Source organism: Schistocerca piceifrons, chromosome 1 (assembly GCF_021461385.2).
Source record: "Schistocerca piceifrons isolate TAMUIC-IGC-003096 chromosome 1, iqSchPice1.1, whole genome shotgun sequence".
In the NCBI taxonomy this organism is placed as follows: Eukaryota; Metazoa; Arthropoda; class Insecta; order Orthoptera; family Acrididae; genus Schistocerca; species Schistocerca piceifrons.
In genome coordinates this window covers 806,687,312-806,701,921 of record NC_060138.1, presented here as the reverse complement: position 1 = coordinate 806,701,921, position 14,610 = coordinate 806,687,312, and the positions used below count along the sequence as shown (strand labels likewise).

At 41.6% G+C, this 14,610-nt stretch overlaps 1 protein-coding gene across 1 annotated transcript in view; it reads right to left on the bottom strand.

Moving 5' to 3' along the window:
- The window catches only part of LOC124795482 (fibrillin-3-like), a 152,147-nt gene extending 137,967 nt beyond the window's left edge, over positions 1–14,180 (bottom strand). Inside the window, exon 1 of the mRNA XM_047259527.1 lies at positions 14,048–14,180. Coding sequence (XP_047115483.1) covers positions 14,048–14,165 — 118 coding nt within the window. The 5' untranslated portion in view covers positions 14,166–14,180. The remainder of the gene's footprint in view (positions 1–14,047) is intronic.
- Positions 14,181–14,610: the final 430 nt, after the last annotated feature.

Genomic DNA, 14,610 nt, shown 5'->3' with positions numbered 1-14,610 from the left:
AAAAGAAAACTAATCTTGAAATAACTTTAGAAAACCATTACTCTACAAACGAGTATTGTAGCTGCCTTCTTACAAAAGCAAGTACCTTTGGACATACGTCCTCAGCAAGGTGGGCATACCACAGCTTTCCCATGACACAGTTACGTAATGTTGTACATAATATAATATTGAATATTTATGTATGTCCCACAAACACACTCTCACTCATTCTCATTGACGCACACAAAACCAAATTAACTAAATAATAATCTTTTCTGAATTTTATCTTAGGAAAAATGAAAAGTAGTTAACGTTTTTTAATTATGAAAATGTAAATAAATTGTTCTGCCATTTTGTGAACTTCAGTAATGATTCCAAATGATATTAAAAGACAAACTGTTATGAATCCCAACTGACTTTAATCTTACAAGAGTCGGTTTGAGGTGTTTTAGGTGATTTTCACTAACTCTGAAAGTATGTCAGCTAGAAAGCTGAGATTCTTACACAATTTTCTTTTTAATAACAAATGTCAGTACATTGACTTTTAACTGAACTGAATAATATTCAGTATAGTTTTATTTAGATTCTTAGGGGCTTGAATACTCCGTCACTCGATCCCACGGCTAGGCTAGCGACAGGTGCGAATGAGTCACGCTAAGATACAAGCGGCTGCTTCTATCACCGCCAACGGCTCCAAAGCTACGAGCCGTACTGCAAAGTAGTGCAATAAATGCTATTGCGTATTGACTCGCGACGTTACAATCGGTATGTTCTTCGAAATCAGTAAGGCATATGACATTACTTGGAGACACTGTCTTCTTACTCGAGGGGATTTGGTGGCCACGGGTGCTTACAAGACCACTCCCTTACTCAACCTCTGTGCTGAGGCCACCATTAGGTGACAGCTCCTCATAGTGCATCAGGCATGTAAGATCCTCGCAACTTCGACTTCATCTTCACACCATGCTGTTAGCTGCTCTTCACGCCTCTGCAACGCCTCTTCTTCAACCACCCACGAGCCACAATGCCGTTTGGGATCCGCGTGCAGCGTGTGCTGGAGTCACTCGCTGTTGAGCAAGTACAAACCCAAATCCAGGGTTTTAACCGTCTGCCGCCCTGGTTACTGCAGGGGCCCAGCGTCATTTTAGATTTAGTGGATTACAGGAGAGATAGCACTCTGTCTTCTGTTTCTGATTCGATATTTTCACTTATTTTATATGAGCAGCTGTATCTGTCTTGGCGGGTGGGTCTGAGCAGGGGGACTCCGTTAGTTACTCTGTCGTTTTCCCGTATCGTTTCCTGAAGATCCGACTGCCTCAAGAATTAACTAACTTAGGCGCAGAATCAAATGCGATCTTGTAGCCACTGGAGCAGAGGAGACACTTCTTTATACACTGAGGAGCCAAAGGAACTGGTACACCTGCCTAATATCGTGTAACCTCCTCCCCCCCTCCCCCTACGAGCACGCAGAAGTGCCGCAACACGACATGACATGGGCACGATTAATATCTGAAGTAGTGCTGGAGGGAATTCGCATTATGAATCCTGCAGGGCTGTCCATAAATCCGTAAGAGTACGAGGGGGTGGAGATCTCTTCTGAACAGCACGTTGGAAGGCATCCCAGATATGTTCAATAATGTTCATGTCTAGGGAGTTATATGGCCAGAAGAAGTGTTTAAACTCAGAAGAATGTTCCTAGAGCCACTCTGTAGCAGTTCTGCTCGTGTGGGATGTCGCATTGTCCTACTGGAATTGCCCAAGTCTGTCGGATGCAGATGATCAGACAGGATACAGAGCTTCCACCAGCATGAACAGTCCCCTGCAGGGTCCATGGATTCATAAGGTTGTCTCCACACCCGTACACGTCCATCCGCTTGATACAATTTGAAACGAGATATGTCCGACACATCAACAGTCCAATGTCAGTGTTGAAGTGCCAAGGCGAGGCGTAAAGCTTTGTGTCGTGCAGTCATCAAGGGTACACGGGTGGGACTTCGATGATGTATCGATGAATGGTTCGCGCGCTCACACTTGTTAATGACCCAGCATCGAAATCTGCAACAATTTGCGGAAGAGTTGCATTTCTGTCACGTTGAACGATTCTCTTCAGTCGTCGTTGGGCCCGTTCTTGCAGGATTTTTTTCCGGCCGACGCGATGTCGGAAATTGATGTTTTACCAGATTTCTGATATTCACAATACAATCCTGTAATAGTCGTATGAGAAACTCCCCACTACATCGCAACCTCGGAGATGGTGTGTCCCATCGCTTGTGTGCCGACTGTAACACCAAGTTCAAACTCACTTAAATCTTGATAACCTGCTATTGTAGGAGCAGTAACCGATCTTGCAATTGCACCAGACACTTGTTATCTTATTTAGGCGTTGCGAACCGCAGTGACGTATTCTGCCTTTTTACAGATCTCTGTATTTGAATATGCATGCCTATACCAGTTTCTTTGGCGCTTCGATCTAAAAACGCTAAATTATAGATCAGTATAGTTAACATTGGTCTGCTAAAAAGGCTTGAGCATATCCTCCGTTCTAATATAATAAATGCTCTTGGGACCGAAAAGTTACTGTCCATAAACCAGCACACATTTAGAAAGCACCAGTCATGAGAGGCTCAATTTTCCCTGATAACACTTGATATCCTGCGAGCCATGGAAGGAATATTCCATGTTTCTCTATGTCTTGAAAGCGTTTGACACAGTTGCTCAGTCCAGACTGTTAACGAAGGTCCAAGCATATGCAATAGGTGCCCGGATATGTGAGTGGCTCGAAGACTTCTCAAGTAAAGCAACCCAGTACGTTTTCCTGGACGACGAATGTTCATCAGAAACAAGGATATTGTCAGGATCGTGGTCTACTGGCTAGCTTGCTACCTCTGGATCACGAGGTCCCGGGTTCGATTCCCGTCCGGAGTGGGGATTTTCTCTGCCCAGGGACTGGGTGTTTGTGTTGTCCTCATCATACCATCGTCACTCACGAAAGTAGCTAGAATGAACTGTGTGCAGATTGGGAATGTGCACGGGTGCTGATGACCACGCAGTTGAGCGCCCCACAAATCGAACATCATCATCATCGTCAAGAGTGCTCCTGGGAAGTGTGGTAGAACCATACTTGTTTTACATCTAAATAAATAACCCGACGAACAGGATAAGCAACAACGTTCGAGCGATTGTTTGCTGATGACGCTGTACTATACGGAAAAGTGATGTCGATGAATGACATCTTTAAAAAATAAAAAAGTAAAAGAAAATAAAAAAGAAACAAGGAATTGATTCGAATTGCTTGGACATTAATTCCTTTGATGTGCCAACCTCTTGAAGAGGAATGCAGTCTTTTTTGTTTGCGCCAGTCTGCTTTTTATCTCCTGCTTGCTTCGTCTGTCATGGGTTATTTTGTTACCAAGGTAGCAGAATTCCTTAAATTCTATTACTTCGTGATAACCAACTTTGATGTTAAGTTCCACGGCATTGTCATTCCTGCTACTTTTCATTACGTTTGTCTTCTACCGCTTTACTCTCACTCCATTCTGTAACTCTTCTTTACCATCACTAAGGGTAGCAATGTCTTCAACGAATCTTATCATCGATATCATTTCACCCTGAATTTTATTCCCAATCTTGAACTTTTCTTTTATTTCAGTAAGTGCTTTTTCGAAGTATAGATTGCAGGGGTGGAAGACTATATCCGTGTCTTAGACCCTTTTTAATCCGAGTGCTTCGTTCTTGGTCTTCCACTCTTATTGTTCCCTCTTAGTTCTTGTACTTATTGTACGTTATACCACACTTTTCCCTATAACTTGTTTCTCATTTTTTCACAATTTCGAACTTTTTGCATCATTTTACATGGTCGAATATCTTTTCCAGATAGACGTATCCAATGAACAGCTCTTGGTTTTTCTTATGTCTTTCTTCCATTATCAAGCACAACGTCAAGACTACCTCAATAGTGCTTTACCTTCTCTAGAGCCAAACTGATCCTCGTCTAACACATCCTCAATTTTCTTTTCCATTCATCTCTCTATTATTCTTGAATGCAGGAACTGTTCACCTAACTGTGCAATAGTTCCCTAAGTTATGTGCTTTGATATCTTCGGAATTCAGAGCATGATATCTTTTCGAAAGTCTGATGGTATGTCCCCAGTTTCATAGCATCTAACCATCAACTTCCACAGTCTTGCGGTTGGCACTTCCCCCAATTGTTTTAGATAGTCATAAGAAGTACTTTATGTCCCTTCTGCCTTAATAGGTCATGACTCTTCAAAAACTCTGTTGAACTTCGACTTTTATAATGGAGCCAATATATCTTCCATATCGACCTCCATTTCTTCTTCTATCACTTTAGGAGACAAATCCTTTCTGTCGTAGAATTATTCAGTTTATGTGCCCTGAGTTGAACTTTGGAATTGCAGTTACACTCTTTATGTTACCGCCCCTGTTTTTAATTTCTTGGAGCCATTTCTCCTTGGATTCTCTGTATTTCCTATTTCTTCCATTCCTAAGTGACATATACGGGTATATTCGTGAATTTCCCTGAAAACACACTGAAGAGTCAAAGAAACTGACACACTTGCCTAATATTATATAGGACCCACGCGAGCACGCAGAAGCGCCGCAACAGGTCGTGGTATGGACTCAGCTAATGTCTGAAATAGTGCTGGAGGGAATTCATGAATCCTGCTGGGTTGTCCATAAATCTATAAGAGTACGACGGGGTGGAGATCTCTTCTGAACAACACGTTGCAAGGCATCCCAGATATGTTCAATGATGTCCATGTCTGGGTAGTCTGGTAACCAGCGGAACTGTTTAAACTCAGAAGAGTGTATCTGGAGCCACTATGTATCAATTCTGGACGTGTGGGATGTCGCATTGTCCTGCTAGAATTGACCAAGTCCGTCAGAATGCACAATGGTCAACAATGGATGCAGGTGATCAGACAGGATGCTTACGTGTCACCTACCAGAGTCGTATCTAGACGTATCAGGGGTCCCACATCACTCCAACTACACGCGCCGCACACAATTACAGAGCCTCCACTAGCTTCAACATTCCCCTGCCGAAATGCAGGGTCAATGGATTCATGAGGTTGTCTCCATACCCGTACACATCCATCCGCTAGATACAATTTGAAACGAGGCTTGTCCGACCAGGCAATATGTTTCCAGTCAACAACAGTCCAACGTCGGTGTTGACGGGCCGAGGCGAGGAGTAAAGGTTTGTGTCGTGCAGTCATCAAGGGTACATGAGCGGTTCATCGCCTCCGATAGCCCATATCGATGATGTTTCGTTGAATGGTTCGGCCATTGACACTTGTTGATGGCCCAGATTTGAAATCTGCTGCATTTTGCGGAAGGATTGCACTTCTGTCACGCTGAACGATTCGCTTCATTCGTTGTTGGTCCCGTTCTTGCAGGATCCTTTCACGGCTGCAACGATGTCGGGGATTTGATGTTTCACCGGAATTCTGATATTCACGGTACACTGGTAAAATGGTCGTACAGGAAAATCCCCACTTCATCACTACTTCAGTGATGTTGTGTCCCATCGCTCGTGCGCCGACTATAAAATAACCCTTCTTTGTAGCAGCAGTGACCGATCTAACAACTGCGCCAGACACTTGTTGTCTTATCTATATTCTGCCTGTCTGCATATCTCTGTATATGAATACGCTTGCCAATACGAGTTTCTTTGCCACTTCCGTGTATTCTTAAGTCCTTCTTTTGTGAGCAATGCAGATGTGTCGTCTACTACCCAAGTTTTCTTAGAAGTTACTTTCCTTCTACCAATGGTTATATGTCCAACAGCTGGGATTTCTCTCTTCAGAAATGTCCTCTTCTACATTTGAGTTGCCTACTGTGGTACTCCTTGTAGCAGTACCCTCATTTTTAGCGAACTGTAAAGGCGTCTCATCAGTCCTCCTTATTTCTTTATCCCACGTCTTTCCCAACTGATTCTTCCAGATGATTCTCTTAAACTTCATTCTGTTCTTCATCACTGATAATTGACTGTGACCCGAGTGCGTCTTACAAACCACACCCGTTTTCAGAGTCTCTCTTTGAGCAGAATGAAACCCAACTGATATCTTGTCGCGTCTTCGGAACTTTTCCAAGTATATCACATCTTCTTTTGAATCTTGAACAGAGTAATTGCTATTACTAGCTTAAGTTTATGACAGAACGCAATTAGTCTTTCTCCTCGGTCATTCTCACTGCTAAGCTTATATTCTCGCGTAACTTTTATTCTGCTCCTTCCTCTACAACTGCATCCCAACCTCTCGTGATTATTGCATTTCTCCCTCACTTTACATACTGAATTACCCACTTAACATACTCATATACTTTCTTTGTCTCAAAATTTTCTGTTCCCTGCGTCGGCATATGTACCTGAACTATTATTGTGAGCTTTGTCTTGCTGTCGAATCTAATGACTACAACACTATAATTGAACTGTTCACATTAGCTCACTTTGTGCCAGACAATGGTATTGATAACGAATCGTACTCTCAAATGATTCAAATGGCTCTGAGCACTATGGAACTTAACTCCTGAGGTCATCAGTTCCCTAGAACTTAGAACTATTTAAACCTAACTAACCTAAGGACATCACACACATCCATGCCCGTGGCAGGATTCGAACCTGCGACCGTAGCAGTCACGCGGTTCCAGACTGTAGCTCCTAGAACCGCTCGGCCACACCGTCCGGCCGTATTCTCATTATACCATTTTCTGCTGCAATTGCTGCTAGATTCGTCTGACCAGAAATATTTATCTTCTTTACATTTAATTTCACCGACCAACACTATATCTGATCTGAGCTTTTGAATTTCCATTTTCAGATTTTCTAGCTCTCCTTCCGTGTCCAAACTTCCAACAATCCACGCTCCGACTCGTAGAATGTTGCCATTTAGTTGTTTATTGCATTTTTTCTCATAGTCACCTCCCCCTTGGCAATCCCCTCCCAGAGATCTAAACTGGGGATTAATAAGAAATCGTTTGCCAATGGAGAGATCGTCATGATACTTCTTTTCAATTGCAGGCCACAAGTCCTGTAGATCTACCTTATGTATCTTTAATGCAGTGGTTTCCATTGCCGTCTGTATCCTCCTGAGATTGTCATTGCTACCTCTTTCTCTTTTTAGGGCAGGCTTACATCCCAAATGCAAGAAATCTCCCTGTACCTCTACATGCTGCCCCGTCCTCTTTGACAAGCCCGTTGATAGAATGAGGATGACTTTGTATGTGGAAGTTTTCCGTCACCATTGCTAATAATTTATATTCAAAATTTAAGCAGTGACAAGGTTCGAACCCAGAGCTGAAGACGTTCTGACTATTAGTCTAAGACGCTACGTCTGACCATGGACCAATCGTCGATTGTCTCTAGGCATAACGTTTTAAAGTGATATGAAATGGAAAGAAGATGTAAGATCACTGAATGGTGAGCTTATGAATACTGGGAAAATTTTTTGTAAAAGGTATGTCATTTACATAGGAGAGCATCCAGAAAACTTTTGTCATCCATTCATGGGTAGCGTTAGAGTGTCTGTCACTACGAACATGTCTGAATAAGGAAAGACATTAAAGCAATTTAATGCAATTCGGAGGATGACTGTCACATTTGTGACTTGTAGGTTTGATCAATACGCGAATATTACGGAAATGCTTCGGGAACTCAAATGAGAATCTCTGAAGGAAGATGGTGTTCTTTCCGCAAAATATTACCGCGAAAATTTAAAGAACCAACATTTCCGGCTGATTATAGAACGATTCCACTGCTGACGAGGTACATTTCGCTTAAGGACCACGAAGATGAGAGAAATTATGGCTCATGCGAAGCCACATAATCAGTCGCTTCGCTCTCGCCCCATTGCGAGTGTAATAGGAATGGAAATTACGTAGTGCTACAATTTTTGCCCTGCCATTCGCTCTATGATGGCTGACGGAATATATAGGTGGATGTAGATGAACGGAGATTCGAAACTGGTTCGTACTTCCTCAGTTTCTGAGTCACATCGATCTTGTTCGCGGTTGAGTAATCAGACTTGGAATGGACAAGCATTTCCAGAAGATAATTAGTTCAAGCGGCTCTCTTAGCAACATGCTACGCGGACAATTACTCGTTTGGAGTACCTCAATTACGCAGCAAACTAAACGATCTACTGATCATTTGAGTAATGTATCCTGCATAGATCAAGCGTGATCTAGCAATGGTTTCGCTGAATAATACTGAAGTAGGCAATATTCTGTGCTCTAATTAATGAAAATACCCGTGTTTTGAACCGTGAGAAAGGAGTGTTTCGTTGTCATGCCTTTCGTAAGTTACGTTATTTCGTTTGGGTCGTGTGAAGTTATATACATTACAGAATGACAAATCTGTTCACACTGTGGGAGCTAAATGTATTTATCTTTTATCTGCTGCGAGTCTACATATCTGATAGCGAGATGGTAATGAGTAAGGGGGTTTTCCTTTCTTCAAAGAACCAAAATACCTAACGCTGCATGAAACATCGACGTATGGCCGCAGACACAAGTAATGCAGGGAGCTTGGCCTGTACACCTCATCCGACGTTCATTGTCATCCACTGATTCATTACGAAGCATCAGCGAACTACTACTCTCGAATTGCGGCGAGACTGCACAGAGTTGTGCCTTCGGATAGCGTGTTGCCTACACTTAAGGCGTGCATCTAGTGCCAGTAACGGATACCTGAAGAGAATTTAGGCTCTCAGTATGAATTTTTCAAAGTGTTTCACTTTCGAGAAGATTTACATCCCCTGCTAAGGAAAACGATTCAGGGAGGTAATCTCATTTACGTTTATATATCTTATCGATATTTCAAAAACAATTAAATGGAGTACATTTAATAAACTATTGTCAGATTCATTTGGCGGTCGTCCGGTATAGAACGACTACAACGGTTTACCCCAGGAAAGCATTCTCGACGATAGACTACATGTTGAAAAAAATAGATCATGCTCAAGAGAATGGTAGCTTAGTCCCACCAATAGAAACGCATTTTCTGTAAGGCACATTAACAAGGGAGAGGGGGTGTTAACATTATGTCCACCCAAAAAAACTAAAAAAGCTCTTTAATTGTTGTTGGATTATATTAACAACACAGTTTTTAAAGAGGTACTAACGTGAAAGTAGGGTCCATCACCTAAAGATGCCTTTTGCCACAATCTTGGAAATATCAACGTCTTTTCTGTAATGTCTACTGTCGTTGTTGTAGACTTTTACTCTCAACATACTTTAAAAGAGATGTTGTTGTATAAGTAAGGGCCTGAACCTCGAAATATTCAATACGGCAGCCATGGGGAAAGTGACACCTCCTATTGAGACTTAAATTTTCGGGTAAGTTTAACTGAAACATTTAAAACATTTCTGGAATCTGCTAGAAGAACTTATTAAAAAAAAAAATTTCAAAATTCTAAAATTTAAAGTGATCGACTAGATTATAATTTTTTTCAAAAGGTGAGCACAAAGTGCTCCCTCCCCTTTGTATTGCGAGGATTAATGCGCCCCTCACAGGAAAAGTCCAAAGCGGGTGCCGCATGCTCTCGTAGCCAACATGTAGAGTTGGCTTCACGTGCGTCTAAGTTATGCTCACTTACAAATATTAGGAATGAAACGGTGGATGGAAAGCATTACGTTTTCTGTGCCAATTTTATTGACGGATTTGAATTTTTAATCCATTGAAAAGAAGCAAAAAATGTTTGAATGTGTGTGAATTCCTAAGGGACGAAACTGCTTAGGTCATCGGTCCCTACACATACACCCTATTTAAACTAACTTATGCTAAGTAAAACACACACACGCAAGCCCGAAGGAGGACTCGAACCTGCGGCCGGAGGGCCCACGCAGTCCGTGACATGACGCCTCAAACCGCGAGGCCACTCCGCGCGGCGAATCATTTGCACACAACGTTTTAATGCCAACGCATAGGAGAACTACAATTTGAAACGAACCAGACAACTGTTTTCTAACGTGCTTTCAGAACGTAGTGTTATGCAATCATTGAAATGGAACTTTATGAAGGGAATGCCACTCAACCGGTATATTACTCGCGTCAGAATTAGCGTATCCTGGCGGATTTGATCTCCTATTTCTGCCGGCGTTTCTGAAACCAAATGAGAACTATAGATGGACAAAATCGTTCATGCTCTGGAACTGCTTCAGTGGTCATCGTTCCATTTAGGAACCGTTCATGTTTACTCGTTCAGCTTTCGTTTCTTATATAATTATTCATGCTACATGCATTTTAGATAAATTTCCAGGAAAAATATCAAGTAAGTACAGCTATCACTTTTCTTTCTAGGGGCCTTTGTCCCGCTCGAATGCGGGGTGGGCTTTGTTTTTACGGATTTGGCAGTGTTAATTGCAGAGGGTCGCCGGATACCCTTCCCGACGCCACGCTGAACCCCGGGACGGAATCAGTGTGCACCAGCTGTCTGCGTCTAGTGTAAGTCATGAGATAGTGCGAACATTTTCCAAATGTCTGTGAGTCGTGTAACTGAGGTGGAACTTGGGAACCAATCCGGTATTCACCTAGTGGGATGTGGAAAACCGCCTAAAAACCACATCCAGGCTGCCCGGCATACCGGCCCTCGACGTTAATACGCCGGGCGGATTCGATCCGGGACCGGCGCGCCTACCCGAGTCCAGGAAGCAGCGCATTAGCGCTCTCGGCTACCGTGGCAAGTTAAGTACAGCTATCACTTCTGGTTGTTAAATTCATTGACATATAGCTGATACTTGTAGCAAGTACAATAAATTCGTTTTTTATTCCTTCACAGAAAATAATATGTACTCATTTCTACTTAACTGGCATGAAGTAATTGAAAATGAACTGCCATCTGTCAATCCAACATTAACAGTTTTCTTTTACATATCGCTGATGTGTAAATTAATTACATAACAAAGTGCGACAATATCTGTGTACGGAGTGTAAATTTATTTGGAAGAAATCGTGAGTTCCGACACAGGAGCAGAGAAACTGTTTAATAAAATTATGAGCTTTATGTCAGCAACGGGGACAACTACATAATTATGCTTGGAGATCGCCAAAACTTTCTAAGTGAAAAGAAACAAGACCCTCTCTATCTATACCGTCAAGGCATAGCACAACATTTCTTTGAGATATTTACAGTCGAAAAATATAACAAGCTTTTGATCAGTCACCAGCTGAAGGGGGCGCTAAGTTTCATGCATCGACTCAGTCATCAGTCACTTGAGCGCAGGCAACCATTAACAAACGAAGGTGAAATGAACACGAAACTCAACAATTCATTAAATACGTATTAATGTATTTAACAATAAATTTCACATACTAAAGTATTTGGAAATAAAAGAAAATTAAAGGTCACTACTAGTTCAAAGCTGACAATTGTAATCATATGTCGGCTATAACTTCCTATACAAAAGAACAGGAAAAAGTTGTCCACGAAACTTGCGCTGAATGGCTTCTTAGTTGAATTATCAGTTTTTTCGGGTAAGATATGATCACTTTTTGAGGTGCGTGTGTTTTTATTAAAATATTTTTGAAAAAGGTCTCCTGTATTTACCTTGTAAGGTATAAGACATATGAGATGATTACATCGATGATTTTTAGTTAACTGCAACTTCTCTTCGAAATTAACCATCCCATGGACTATCTGACCGTGCTCCAAGGGCGTTCGTCCTGCGAGGTGGATGGTGCAAGCCACATATCTGTTGCAGAAGTTTTTGTTCCGTGATGAAGTTCAATTACGGCCACAATAAACGACTGAACTTTGCTCTAGTCGTATTTTGCTTGTCAGTGTGTAAGTCGAAGTATGATCTTGTGCCGCTTCAGAAGCCAAGGCACCGTATTTCGATTTTAGAATTCTTTCAAAACTTTGTATACATATATCAAATCGTCAATAGTGATAACCCGCCTGTGGCTTTACAAAAACTGCACAATCTTTTATTGTTCCTGCCTGAATCAAAATGAAAACAGTCACTACATTGAATCGTTAAGCAGAACCAACAGGGGAAATTACGTAAGGATTCAAGCTGTAATCAATTAAATCTCAAAAATTATGACTAATGTGACTGAAAAATTATTTTCTAATAATTTAGAGTATTTTTTAAAAAATTATCTTAGATTAATAATGCTCAAAATAAAATGAGATTTTCTCGTTACATTTACTCTAAGCAATTAGTAAAAAGTATGTTAATTGGTTGTATTGTTAATGTTAATGCAGTAATACGCTATTAATAATTAAACTGAAAGCAGTCCGTTGTATAGCTGAGTAGTCAATGCGAGAGAATATAATCAGGCGGACCCGAGTTTGATTTCCGGCCGCGTCGGAGATTTTCTCCGCTCTGAGACTGCGTGTTGCGTTGTGCTCATCATCATTTCAACCTCATTGACACGCAAGTCGCCGACGTGGCGTCAACTAAAAAGACTTGCTCTATGCGATCAGTCTGATCGACGGGAGACCCTAGCCAAGCGCATATTTCATTGTCAGGTTGAAAGGAAAGGAAAATATTTCGTTAAAAAGCTACTGCAGAACGACAGATTTTGATATTAAAAGTAAGTAATATTTTACGCCGTTGTCATATTTTTCAAATGGAGAGGCGTCACTTTCCCTTATCCCATTGAGCTACAATCATGCACAACTACTTTCTTGTGCAAAGAAATCAAACCTGAATAATAAGAACCTCACTAAGTGTGAGGTTTTAGTTTATTTTTATGCGAAAAATCTCAAGTTTTATGTAAATTTTCTGACGCTGCAGTTAAAAAGAATATTAAAAGTTATCTTAAAAGCTAGTCGTTAAAAAAGGCAGCTGAAACTTAGTCTGTAAATAAGAAATGGAATGGCTGTCCCATTAATTCGTCAAACAATAAAAAATAACTTGACTTGTATTAAAGAACGACAAAGCGGTAACTGTATTTTTCTTTTTGTTGCCTGAAAAATATATATGTATGACATAGAACTTAATTTTCATATAATTTAAAATAAGTTAAAATGGAACTAGAGACTGTATAAAAAAGAACGCAACCAGCCGAGCTAGATCGAGGAACGGAAGAACTAGACTAGCCGAAGTGAACTGTGAACGACCATTCCTGGAAAGAGACCTACTACGACCACAGTGCACTGTAAACGACCGTCCTCAGGAACGAAACTGACCGCGACCGATGTGAATGATGAATAAGTGCTTCTTAGAAGTCGTTCCTAGACGCTTTCGTTCACTTCAGCGAAATGTTCCTTTGAACATGTTCGCTTGTGAACGACCCAGCTCTATTGAGAAATTCTGTTGGAAGACAGAGCAAAGTATATTATTTATCGTAGCCTCCTGAACTATGTGAGTTTATTATCGTAATGCATCTGACAGAATATGAAACTAAATTTGAACAAATTGGGATTTTAACTTGTCTAATAATAATCTCAAAGTCTTCCCATTATGTCTCTTGTATCAACATGAGGCACAGCGTTTACGTTGACTACATTTTCATGAATTTTATGTTATTGTACAGTTATCAATCAATAACATTCTTCCACACACATATCGTTCTAAAAAAAAAAGAAGGCTGGTAACTCATGCAAAGTCTACTGGAGCACAAACTGGGGCCATCTATTCTTCATTACATGCTTGTCTTACTAAGATATGCTAGCTAAGGTCATCAAGAGACCAAATTAATAAATGTAGACTGAAGGTAACTGACAAACTGAATATCAGAAGCGATTAAATTTATTTATGTAAGCGTACCAAAGCATCACATGTCAATAATAAATACTGAATACAGTATACAGGCATCGAATTTTTGTTGCCGAAATTATATGTGTTATAAGGTAGCTGTTCCAGGTGCAACTTAGACAAACTCCGGTTACTTTCTGCGAACCAATCGTTGGCATTATTCACGTTTGCTACTTATATTTTACATAAAGCGTACTAACAAATCAGTAATAGATACTGTGTGTTCGACCTAAGGAGTAGCAAGGTTTTCTGTTTCCTTGTTTTACTTTACAGCTTTCTAAACATAATACGTAAAATGTTAAACATGCGTTACGCTAGAATTATGAAGCAGTCAAGTTCTCACCTACTCCTGCGCTGACAGCTGATTGGGTAGCTAGTGTGAGCATCAGCAGCAGCAGCATCAGCAGCATCAGGATCCGCCGCAAAGCCCTGGCTTTCGCGTATGGAGCTGGGTGGCCCATGTCTGCTGTCAAGGGATGCCTAGCAAGCAATGCGGCCCACGAGCGCGCGTCAGCTTGCTCTTACCGCCCTCCCCCCAGACGGGGGGGCGCGCATGCGCAAAGTGCCCGCTGGCGCCCAGCAGACAGCCTGACACCGCCCACGCGCCACGGCGGTGGCAGGGGGAAGGGTGGGGGGTGGGGGGGCGAGGGCACGCTTCCGCCAGCGTGACACGTGTCTCTGTGGATGAGTACCGCTGCAAGGAGGATATTCCTCAGCGACGGTGTTGCTGCTCTGTGAATAATTTAGCGTCTATGACTTTTTGCAGATAACTTGTGGCTGATGTTCCTTTCAAACGGTCATGTTGGAGAGCATTTGTCGTAAAATAGACAGTTCACAATTGTTCATTGTGGAATGGAATACACAGCTGCCGAAGCTTTATAAGAACTGTTCCCCCTGTTTATCAGT